The sequence below is a fragment of the Panicum virgatum genome, chromosome 8K (assembly GCF_016808335.1).
Source record: "Panicum virgatum strain AP13 chromosome 8K, P.virgatum_v5, whole genome shotgun sequence".
NCBI lineage: Eukaryota > Viridiplantae > Streptophyta > Magnoliopsida > Poales > Poaceae > Panicum > Panicum virgatum.
In genome coordinates, this window is record NC_053143.1 from 13,512,905 (window position 1) to 13,525,787 (window position 12,883).

General features: G+C 45.5%; 1 protein-coding gene across 1 annotated transcript; it reads right to left on the minus strand.

Annotated features, from left to right (window-relative positions):
* Nucleotides 1–1,828: 1,828 nt before the first annotated feature.
* Nucleotides 1,829–5,362, minus strand: LOC120643991 (very-long-chain 3-oxoacyl-CoA reductase-like protein At1g24470). Its single transcript, XM_039920514.1, has 3 exons — nucleotides 4,563–5,362; nucleotides 3,143–3,212; nucleotides 1,829–2,271 (listed from the first exon to the last, which is right to left on the minus strand). The coding sequence occupies exons 1-3, from the start codon at nucleotides 5,282–5,284 to the stop codon at nucleotides 2,011–2,013; spliced, it is 1,053 nt and encodes a 350-aa protein (XP_039776448.1). The 5' UTR covers nucleotides 5,285–5,362; the 3' UTR covers nucleotides 1,829–2,010.
* Nucleotides 5,363–12,883: the final 7,521 nt, after the last annotated feature.

Consider the following 12,883-nt stretch of genomic DNA (forward strand, 5'->3'; position numbering starts at 1 on the left):
CAAGGGACATGTGCCTTTGGGATAACCCCTTTATGAATAGTAACTTCCTAGTGACATCATAATGATGTCATTAATCTAATTAATTACTTAATTATAGAATTGATCACTAATCCCTAATTCCTTCATAACATTTTTGAACAGTTATATATATCAATCGATACAAAGGTTGGAATATGATTAATATATTCCTTTAACAAAAAAAAATACAACAAGCATTTTCGGCCTGTTCATCTACCACACTCCCAGACTCTTAAACTTGATGCTTTTTTTAGTAGAAAATGAAGGTTAGTTTATTGGTTTTGTACTACCTTTTACCGTTTTAGCTTTAATATTTGATAAGTTCCTATTTAACGATAAAAATAATGTATGCTAAAGTCAAACGTATGCTTTATTTGTATTGCATTTCAAATTTTTGAGGAGCCATTATGCGGTTCGCACCAGGGCCCCTCATTCGTAGGTTGTTGACTGCAGCACTCGCCTGCGGTTGTTGACTGAGATATTAAATAAAGCATACGAATCAGCCTAGGCCTGCAGCACACGCCTGCCGTTGTTGCCTGGGCATATGGCGTTTGGTGGATGAGTTAACGGCTCAGCGCTGCCGCACGCGCCAGCCAGGGAACACTGCTACCTCTGGCGGCCACACGCACGTGTTAGAGTGCACAGCAGAACGCGGCCCAACCCGCTATACCAGGTCCGAGTCCAACTCTCCAATCACACAAAATCCGTGCGACCTTCCGGAGACGTTCACGGACTCCCCCGTCACCATGTGACACTGGAGATATTTCAGATTACTACTTGTTAGAGTGCATAGCAGAATGCAGCCCGATCCGCTATACCCATGCTATACCCACGAGCCGGCGCCCTACCAGGTCTACGTCCACCGGAGCCTAACCAACCAAGGCCTCAGGCCTAACTCAACCAAAAAGACTAGCCTGATATGTGAGGACTGCCCCGCCTTATATGTTGGACTCCCACACCATCAATTTTCGATGTGGGACTAAATCTAACAGCACGTACGGCTGGGCTAGGTTAGCCTAATATATTTGATGCTCTAACTGCATGTATTATTATTTTATCTTTATCGTATCTGATCTATTTAATTTTGTATTCATTTTTTATAGTTTGTCCTTTCCTTGGGTCCGATCTAATGAAGTATATATTTGTATTGTTTTTTTATACTAAGATATGTTTTATTATTTTTCATCACTGTCGGTTCTGTGTTAATTATCTTCATATTTTCAACGGGGATCATTGTCTTCATATTATAATAAATGGAAGAGTTAATTCCCTGAATGACATTGAAATTTTCGTCAATCCCTTGAATGCCATTAAATGGTATTGAAGGGATTTTTTTGTGTCTATGACATGTGGGGTATATGGCAATCAAGGGATTGGCTAAAATTTTAATGGCATTGAGAGAATTGGCTCTAAATGGAATTACTGACATTTCATGAGTGATTTCTTTGTGTCTCCCAACCGATTGTTTTTTATGGATCCATTATTTGCCAGATTTTGGTGTTATTTCAGTCGACTTAACATTTTTACTTGAGTAAGTTGTTTCTTTATTGTTTTTTCTCGGTCGGGGGTAGGGGTGTTGAGCCTGGGAAGCCAACACAACACTGCAAAGTGAGTGAGTTGAATCAGCCCACATCAGCACGTTGACAAAGAACTAGTTGATATATGGTTGATTCTAGTTTGGTTTTATTACTCACTTTTTGCTTCACTTTATGGGTGAGATTCGGCTGATTTCTCGTTTGGTTTTCAACCAATTTTTTTTCTTCCATCAACACCGCTACGTATCACAAATCTATTTGTTAAAATATCGAAGTGAAATAGAAAACAAAATCACTCGAGTATTGTGCAGTCACTCCCAAGACACGACCGATTATTTCCAGTCATTCTCCAATTGACTAAAGTGCTGGTTGCTAGACTACTCAATAAAGTTTTTTAGAAGTGCAAATAGAACACAGATATTGAAACCCATCATCACAATACTATCTTTATAACAACTTAACTGATGACTTTCTCTTCAACCAGAGTAGACTTCATCTCGTTTCTTTTCCGGATGCCAATTCGGAGGCGCCACTGGTTGTGAGCAGCATCCGGCACTAGCGACGCCAAGAACCACTGGACTGAGTGGCGCCAATACGGGAGGCACCTTGCCTCATAGCCAATGCAACCAAGAGCAACCTTGGCGTACTCCTCTGGCGATGGTATGAATGGAGAATCACCCTTGACAGGGGACATCTTGGTAGCGACATACAGAGGGATCTGGACCGGACCACCACCAATGGAAGAGCGGATCACAAAAAAGATGATAGAAGGACCACAAAGTTGGTACTATTAATGCGAGTGTACCAATAGTACTACTAATGCGAGTATATATATGAGAACCTTTTTCCATTTGGTTCAATAGTACTAACTCTTGTTATATTCTTTTTGCTTGAAATTTTAGAATATGCATGGTCAAGTTTCTAAAAGTTTAGCCATCTATCGAGTTGTAGTATGTATTTGTCACTACTGTAATTAACATATTTCTCCTAATTCTACAGTATGTAGAAATTTAAAACACATTGTGGAAAGTTATCCCTAAAGGGCCCAAAGGCCAAATAATATATGCAATCCAACAAGGAAGTACTATTTAGGGGTATAAAGAAGGCTTATATATATCACTACATCAAACTGGGTTTACCTTAGCGGCTGAATTAGAACCGCCAAGAAATATGATTTTTCATTGGACCGCATATAGGGGTTACCAAGTTGTAATATCCAAAAATCAATAAATTGAGTGGACTATTTTCTGCTTATCTTATTTCTTGTTTATGTGGTAACGTGATTACATAACAAAGATCAAAGAGTAAATTTTATATAGCACATTAGTTCAAAAATTAACACAATCTTATCTAAGCATCAAATATTTGAGAAAGGAGGTAGTATGTACTAAATTTCTAAAAGAAAAGTATGTTCCAAAATTTAACCTTACAAGTTAAACCTCACATAAAAATATACTCAAATTAGTTGCTATTATTCCAATAATGTATCATTAGCTAGTGTGGAACAATAAACTTGAAGTAATGAGGTAGGAATGTAATTCTTTCAGGAACGCTAGCAGTAAGAAGGCGACAGCATTATTCATATATACCTGGCATTGCACGTCTACTCCATATTGTTTGTATTCAACGCTCAAGCTTCGAGAAAATTGATCAACGTACCTAAAAAAATGCATAGAGAATAGTGTAAATTTTATCAGTTGCATTCAACAAATATGCAAGATAGATTTAGTTTGGTACGTGCAAAATTTACCTAATGGTATTAAGCAAAAATATTATCCAGGACCTAGGTCAATCGAATATTTCCAGACCAGCGAAAGGGCTTGTAGCCTAGTAGTTACAAGAACCTCGGTAGCACCTCAGATCCTGGGTTCGACTCCCCACAGGAGCGAATATTTTAGAATTTAATGGTGTTGTGCTTTCAGTGGTAACAACATTCCCATCAACAGTGAGGCTCTTGTGGTGACTTCGTCAATCTTGAGAATTTGTCAGCTCAGTCTTCAAAGATGCTCATAGGGATAGTGTTTGCGTTCGTGCATTCATAAAGGTGAGTGTGTGTGTTTGTGAGTGTCTGAATTGTATTGTGTAATCTAAAAAAAGAATATATTAGGACCCCTAGGTTAACCATTCATACATCAATAGATTGTTGCGACAACCATTTTTATGGGGAAAAAATATATGTATTATTTTAAATTAAATTAGTCATCAAAATTCTAGTAGAATATATTCAGGTTGTGTTTGGATGGGTTAAAACAGAGGGGATAAAATTTAGTCCTCTTTGTGTTAATGAACCAAGCATAGACTAATCTAGGGTTAGTTAGGGCTAATGGACTCTAACCATCAATTATATTTTTTTTTAAGTATCAAAAAAAATTATATTATTTTTTGCAAAAAAAAACCATCAATCAGTCCTGGTCCGGGCAATTAGCTCAGGAATTAGCTCGCATTTAATCGTTCGAATTGGCATCCAAACCGAACTTTACTCGGAAATCTTGTGCTAGATAATCCATCTTGTACCTTGCACACTAGGCTCTGTACTGGATGGTCTATTGGTGCTTATTACATTGCTAAAAAGACGGAGCATTCGTCTGCGACTGTTAATACTGACTGTCTTTCAGTTGGTACTAACGCATATATTTAGTACTGGTCGAAATAACAGTGCCTCAGAGAGCCATTTAGTACCGTCTGTAGCCTCAGTATTGGCTTATGGCTACAGCCCGTACTATAAATATAATGGTGTGCATGCCCTGATAGGATCCAACCCAAACAGGTGTAAGTTAGATCCTGGTCGAGCTGCCCCGACGAGACTTGTCTAACCGGTTGGTGTAGTGCGCTTGCAAGATGTATCGTGTTGAATGTTCAACGCTCGGTATTTGGCGCGTGCGTACCACATTTTCACGTCAACAGTAGGCGACTACGTTCTGTTCTGGTGTTAAATGTGCATATGCACAAGATATTTGCCTTAATAATGAAAAGGAAAAAAATAGCTGCAGGAGAGCATGAGTCGCTTACGCTTTGCTCGCCGCGTAGACGGCGTAGAGCGGGAACGCCGGCACGACGACGGAGGAGCCAGAGCCCACGTTGACGACGGCGCCCCTGCCCCTCGCTGCCATCAGCGGCAGGACGGCGCGCGTGATCCGCGTCGCGGCCTCCACATTGACTCGCACCACGGCCTCCCACACGGCCTCCTCGACCTCGTGGAAGTAGGCCGCGCACGGGTACGTCGCGCCGGCGTTGTTGACGAGGAGGCCCACGTCCCGGCCCTCCACGGCGGCCGCCACCCTCGCCACGCCGCGCCGCGCGTCGGCCCCCGTGGCGGCGAGGTCGAACGCCACGGCCCGCACCTCGCACGACGGCGCGGCGGCCCGGACCTCCTTCCCCACTCGCGCCAGCTTGCCGGGGCTCCGCCCCACGAGGACGAGGTGGAGGCCCCGGCGCGCGAGCTCCAGCGCCACCGCGCGGCCGATGCCGTCCGTGGCGCCCGTCACCACCGCCCACGCGCCGTACCGCGCGGCCAGGTCCCGGCCCGGCCGGAGGAACGCGCGGCGCAGCCACGCGAGGAAGGTGGCCGCGGACCGGACCACGACGAAGAGGCCGACGGCCACCAGCACGGCGAACCACACCGGGGCCACCGGCGACGAGGACGAGGACGCCGGCGGCCATGGCGCCGCCCGATCTGCAGCCAACCATGCCATCTTGGACACTCCCGTCGCGGACAGCAGTAGGCGGCTCATTATGACCTTAGCCCAGGCTAGAAGAGGCTTGCAGCTGCCGCGGCGTGAGGCCGCCAGTGCGCGATGGCTAGAGGCGTTTATGGCTAGAGGACCTGTTTGGTTTGTAGTAGTACGAGTAGTACAAAAATTTTGATCAATAATTAAGAGTACTAAATAAAGGTAATTTATAAAACTAATTCCACAACTTTGCGCTACTTCGCGAGACGAACCTAATGAGGCCTTTGACCGCACGATTAGAGGATAGTTACTGTAGCATTACTGTAGTCAATCATCGATTAATTGCTATCATTAGATTCGTCGTAAAAAGTTACACCCATCCGTGAAAAGATTTTGCAAATAAACTTCGTTTAGTACTCCATGCATGTGAGATTCTTTTCTCGGGAATCGTGTGCGCTATTCGTGCTATTGAAACCAAACAGGGCCAAAAGGTGAGCGGACCATCGTGCCGCCGCTTTGGCGCAGCAGCAACGCGCGCGGCAGCATGGCAGAGATCGGTGGTGGACGCAGGAGGGTCCATGCATGCGTAGGGGTGGTAATGGGTCATGATACTAGTGGCCTCTTCATAGCTCAATAAAATTTTTAAATTATTTAGTTCAAAATTAAATAAGTTTAGAGTCCGATCCTTTTAGAATCGGACTCTTAAATTTTCTAATTCAAAATCTTGGGCACCTACCACCCCTATGCATACATGGCAGAGATCAAAGACGACTTGTTTTTCCTAGTCCAAACAAACTTTCCCTCAGAAAAAGAAAGTCCAAACAAACTTCGGGAAAGAGCAGACATTTTTTTGTATAGAAATAGTAGGCTTGGAAAAGAGAACAGTATTTTTATTAAAAAACATACAGGGAAAGAGCATGTACGTGCGCGTCCATAGCTGCTGCGGGCCCTGGTGTACGACTACAGGTGGCGCAATAAAAGTTTCATATCAGACCAGCAACAACACAGGTACATCGGTAGACAGATACACCACCGCCCATAGAAGTCTTTTCAAGATATATAGTTACACTTTTGAGAGTGAAAATTTGTAGGAATGCGTAGATTATAGTTTCATCTTAATGATGTTTGCATGAATAAATATCTATCAGCTATCTATCTTCATCTTAATATAGGTAATGACTTCCTTTCAGCTGGCAGTAAATTTGTTCACCGAAACGGCCGGCTCGATCTGTCATCGTCCATTAATCAGAGTACCACCGCACCTTCTTGAGCGCCTCTCCTCCTCTCCCCCACTCTCGAGTCCAGATTTCAAAAGCAAACATTCTCTCTCTTCCCCTCCTCCTCGCCCCGCCGCCACCTCCTCTACTCCTCCCCGCCACCACGTCCTCCCCTTCTCTCCCTGCCCCACCGCAGCCTCCTCTCCTCGTCCCCTCCTCATCCCTACGCAGCGGCACACGGACACACGCGCGAGGACACGACGATGCGGTGCGGCGACAATATCCGCCTCCGCGTGGCAGCGCGGGGGCATGCGCGCCAAGGATCTCCCTCCGCGGCGGTGAGCAGGCACATGCGCGAGGACACGGCTGTGCGGCGCATCGAGGATGTGGCGTCAGGCCGACGAGAAGCGGCGCACAGATTCGTAGGGCTGCAGCGGGGGGATGGCGATGCGGCAGCGCGCATGGCTGTTTTTGCCTTATGGTTATCACCGCTGGGTAATGGTTCTCCTCTCCCTACCCCCTTCCCTCTCCCTGATTGAGGCATGGACGGGTTAGGATCCGGAGATTTGGAGCTCGGGGTACCGGGATTAGGCATGGATAGCCTCTCTAGACTTGCGAGCGAGCTCGACAACGTCAAGGCCAACGAAGCATCCACGCGCCCTAATAAGCCCCACCAACCTCCTTGCTGGATCTGTCGAGTAGTGCCCTCGCACCATAAGGAGCGGTGGTGGAGCTCGCACGACTGCGCGGAGCTCTAACGAGAGAGCTTCCTGGATCCACAAGGAGAAAGTGGGGGAAGGTTGACGACCATGGTGGCCGTCTGGCCGATGAGGTCTCCACCCCGCCAACCCTGATGAAGGGGCGAATGCTTCTCTTCTCCATCCCCTGGCCTTAGTTTCGCACTCTCCACTGGAGCTCCATGGATGCCCTTCAATCTCCATCGTCATCGATGATTCGAGATGAGGGGCTAGTGATCTATTTGTTCGACATGGTTCTGATTTTACCATTTCCACTTATCATTTTATTGCTTGTTTTGGTGCTAGAGCTTATTGCTTGTTTTGGTGCTAGAGCTGGCTCCTACAAAAACTGAGTGATGCAACCGAACTAATAGCTATAGGATTCATTTTGTTAGATAATCAGTAATCAGTATGCAGTACCATACACCCTCTCTCCGATTCATTTTTGTTGGCAACTTTTACTGAATGGTCATGCAATTTATTCATTTTGCTTTAGCATTTTTTGCATTCTGATTACATCATTTTCAGGTGTTCCTACAGATAGTTTTTGGATTTCGTTCCATGTATGCAACTTATGTTAAGTGGAACAAATTACAACTTATGTGAGGGCACGCGCGCGAGGACACGGCGGTGCGGCGCGTCAAGGATGTGGCGGCGGCCGGGCACTGGCATTGTCATATATGAATTCACATGTACGCATGCCAACTTGCCGGGGCTCCGCCCCACGAGGACCAGGTGGAGGCCCCGGCGCGCGAGCTCCAGCACCCGGCCAGGTCGCAGCCCGGCCGGAGGAACGCGTGGTGCAGCCACGCGAGGAAGACGGCCGTGGATCGGACCGCGACGAAGAGGCCGAGGGCTACTAGCACGGCGAACCAAACCGGGGCTAGCGGCGACGAGGACGCCGGCCGCCATGGCGCCTCATCTGCAGCTAGCAACAAGACCATCTCGGTGGACACTTCCTTCACAGGCAGCAGTAGGCTCAATATGACCTTAGCACAGGAGGCTACAAGAGGCCCTGGCAGACCGTGAATCCCAACAGAGTGAGAGAGGCGTTTATGGCCGGAGTGAATGCAGAAAGTGAGCGACCCATCATGCCGCGCTCTGGCGCAGCAACACGCGCGGCAGCAGGGCGGAGCACTACTACAAAAATGTTGATTTGTCCCGGTTGGGAAACCACTGTTGTCCCGGTTTCCCAACCGAGAACGCCTGTCCGGGACAAAAGGGGGTGCCCTTTTGTCCCGGGTGTGGCAACCGGGACAAAAGGTGCAGCCAGCACCAACGTGGCTGGCGCACCCTTTTGTCCCGGTTGGTGTTACCAACCGGGACAAAAGGTCTCTTTTTTTCATGTTTTTCTTTTCTCAATTCTTTTTCTATTTCAATTATACTTTTGCATTTCAATTAAACTTATGTATTGGAATTCAGTGTGTATGATCTCCACTAATATATACATATATATATAGTTACTTATATAATATTTGTCCTAGATAGTTTTCATATATAAATTAATTCACTTATATATATATATATATGTATACACATATCTATACATGTGAATTCCTTTACATATGAAAATGTCTAGGACCAATATTATATAAATATATATATACACATATATATTATTGGAGTGCTTATATATATAATACATACATACTCCATCATATTTGCATAGGTATATTCGTTCTTAATTACATAGTAGAATTCGCCTTTTGGAAATTTAATACATACATACATACTCATAAATAGAAATTTAATATATAGACACACATATATATTTACATAGTTATATTCGTTCTTAATTACATATATATGCGTATATTGTCATATTTACTGTGATTGTCAATATTAGATATTCCATCATAGTAGAATTCGCCTTTTGGATCGAGGACTTGCTCAACAATAAATCCGGAGAATTGTTCTTGAATCGCCATAATCTTTTCCTCCGGTATGAGTTTATCGCGCATCTCCCCGACCTATGGAAAAAGGGGATAATTAATTTCGACTAATTAAAATACGAGTTCAAATATTAACAAGTTTTTTTACTTACTTCCTCCTCCCAATCTGTCCAGCCCTTTGGAGGACCTACCAGACCATGGATGTTCTCGCATACATAGTATGCGCACAATACAGTGCCTGGTTTCTGCCTCGTACACTTTAAGAGAGAAGAAATTATCAGGTATTTACATGAATATATAATAAAACTAATGAATCGTGCAACGAATCATCCAAGCGCGTACCGGAAAATCTGTCTTGATCTTCAATTCCTTGTCAAATTTGCCTGGATGATTTTTAGCGAATTCTTTCCAAACCCTGTGCATGATTAGAACAATTATAGTCAAGTAACAAAGTGATTCAAATTATCGGTCATGGACAGAGTAGTGGTAGAATTACTTTTTCATCATGTTAAGAAGATTTTCGTATTGTTCTGGAGGTCTCCTCAATGAGTCCATAACCACGAGTAGGCTCTTCTCGGGAATTATGACAATTAGGACAAAGTGTTCACTGCAAGATTATACGGAGGCAGTTCTTGGTAGTTAAGGTTTAAACAATTCGATTATAGAATAGAAAGAGTTAGACGGAAGGAATCACTCACGCAAAGTTGTAAGGAAACAATATCATTTGCTTGTTGTGATGAACGCTTATGTACTTGAACAAGTTTTGGAATATGTCATCGGGATTGTCCCGTAGAAGCCTCCAATTACAAGTAATTGGGTCGATGAAGCCGAGGTGAGAGTATCCCTTTCTTCTGCAAGTATGTATCTCCATTCTACATGATACCGAATAAATCAAGAGATCAGTATGTTGAGATCATGCAAAACAATACGTAAGGAGAGTAAAATACTTATAGAACCCACAAGCCGACCATAGAGATGTCGAGGGCCTCCTGATGGAATAGTTGGTAAATTTCTTCCCAGTTTATCCATATAATGGCCTCCCCCCGTAAGAAATCGTCATCTTTAATCTTTGCGCCCTGCATGAAGATGCAATCGGCCATCGCACGCATGTAGTGCTGGTGCAGCTTATACATTTGCGTTGGAAGCACAGACACTACTTCGGGGGGTACAAGAGTTTTGCCGATCTCAAACGTCCATTTGACGACCACATCGGCCTTTGGAATATCTTCTCCCCCTGCAATCTGAGCGGCCGTCAGGTTTGATTCTTTTAGAAATGTAACAAAGTCTTGTTCTTGCGTCGTCTGTCCCACTACAAGAGGCTCTATTGATTGTTTCTTTTGGGCTCCGAGCTGTGGAACGTCGGATGACGACGACTTTGATTGTCTTTTCTTTTTCTCAGTAGTTTTGATAATTGTGCGTTCGTAGTCTGAAGGAGGGTCTCTCGGAATGAATTTTCTCTTATTTGCTTCGCACATTTCCTTAAAAAATTTCAAATCTATCGGATTTATGACTTTCTCAGGCTCCGGCTTCGGCTTCGGCTTGAAGTGCTCTTTAACTCTTTCTTGAGTTATCCGATCGCATTCTTCAAGGCTCATGTCCCAGGGTTTAATAGGAGCCTCCTTGGTTTTCTTCTTCTTTTCCTTCTTCTTTGGAGGCTCCCTAGCCGGTGCAGCTACCTTCTTTGCCGGCGGCCGTTTCTGCTTCTTTGCCGGCGGCGGAGGGGGTGACCATGGAGGCGACGGTGACGCTTGAGTGTTCATCGGCGCATGAGATGATGGTGATGGAGAATGTGCCGATGAACCTTGCCGAGACAGTGCTGCCCTTGGGGAGTTTTGCGGAGATGCCGGTCTTGGAGAGGCATGCTGAGATGCCGGTCTTGGTGTTTGATCATCCGACTTTAGGACAATGTAGCGCTTATCCCATAGGATGTAGCCATGAATGGCTTCTGCTAGTGTCCTCTCCCCATTGCCTCCAGGAATATCAAGCTCGAGCGTCTCCCAACCCTGGCACACCTGCTCCATGCCAACTCTTGTGTATCTAGGCGGAATTTGCTGCCCGTGGTACACGTCGCCTGGTTCGGTTGGCATGGCGGTACCGTACGCAACAGTGAACATTAAGTTCTTAACTGCAGTCTGCAGGTCACAAGGTGTCCGGTGGGTGATCTCATCCACTGGAAATCGCTGCGGGGCCGACGCTTCAACTGCGGCCTGGATCCCCGTGGGCTCGGCGGCGGCGACATCTGTGGAAGCGCAGCTGCTTTTCCGCTGAGACAGGTGATCGGCTGCGACACTAGGCTCTGGAGGCAACGTTTGCGCTTGCTGTTGCTGGCTCATTGCTACGGCCACTTGGTGTTGAACCTCTTCCTCCAGTCTTTGATCGTATGACATGAGCCGTTCCTCTAGCCTTCGTAGGTGCTCCCGCTCATCATTCTTTCTTCTTTGCCGGCTTCTATATGAATCAATGTAATCCCTGAACCCATACTTCCACGGAACCACGCCTTTGCCTCTTGTGCGGCCCGGATGCTCTGGATTCCCAAGGGCGTAAGTCAGCTCGTCCCTCTCTCTATCCAGCTGGAATGTTCCCTCGACCGCTGCTTGTATGGCCTCCTGTAGTCTCTGGGCTGCTCGCTGGATGTTTGGCCCATAGATGCAGTCACCAGTCAATGGGTCCAAGCTTCCCCCGTGACCTTAAAACCAGGTCCTTGACCTTTCAGGCCAGTTCATGGTCGCAGGTTGGATGCCTCTGTCAAGCAGATCCTGCTCCATCTTCTCCCATTTGGGTACTGCAAGCTTGTAGCCTCCTTGGCCTAGAGTGTGATGGTACACTTTCTTCGAGGCGTTGTCTTTGGCCTTCTGCACCTTCTGAAGTCCAAGCTCTGAAGACTTGTATTCCACAAATGCATCCCAGTGACCCCTGAGCTTTTCGAGCTCGCCGGTAAATACGGGTGTGGTCCCGGTCTTGATATATTTCTTCGTCAAAATTTTCTTGAATGATCGCAGTTGTTCGGCCATCTTACTCAGGGTCCAGCGCTTGCATATCTCTTCGGATTCAGCTGGAACCGTGAAGTTTTTCTTAAGCTCCCGCCAGCACCATTCTTTTTCTCTTTCGGGTACCGCATCCCGTTCCTCGCTTGGATTGGAAGCTTTCCAGAGCCTGAAGCTGATCGGGATGTGGTCCCTGACAATACATCCGGACTGTCTTATGAATTTTTTGGCGGCAGCTTCTGGAGCGATCGGTTCACCATCTGGACCAACTTCCGCTATAATGAACCGCCATTCCAGTTTTTTTGTTGGGCCTCGCTTCGTCTTTTTCTACTGCGACGATGATCCAGACGGCTATAAAAAACATTCATAGTATTCATATAGATTCAGATAAAAATATGATTGTCACTACAAATAATTATAGTTGTGATATGTACATTAGCACTTTGTTCAGCAGCAGCGTCATCCTGAATAGATGGTTCCTCAATTCCATCACCGGACATATTCAAATATATGTCGGTATTGCTGCCATCATCAGCTTGTTCAGCGACATCTCCTTGACCTTCGCCAATCATATTCAACAAGAACTGTTCGTCTTCCGTGTCTGTGTGTCGCGGGTCCATCGTAACTAAAATATGAATACAAATAAAACCCTTAAAAAATTATCTAAATAATCCACATATTTGCGAGCATTTGACTAAGTACCGATCGATGGACGAGGTCGAGTAATATTCTCTAAGTAATTCAAGAAATGAACTTGAAATATTCTATCGATAATTTCACTAAGTACCGATCGATGGATGAGGTCGAGAAATATTTCACTAAGTAATTCAAG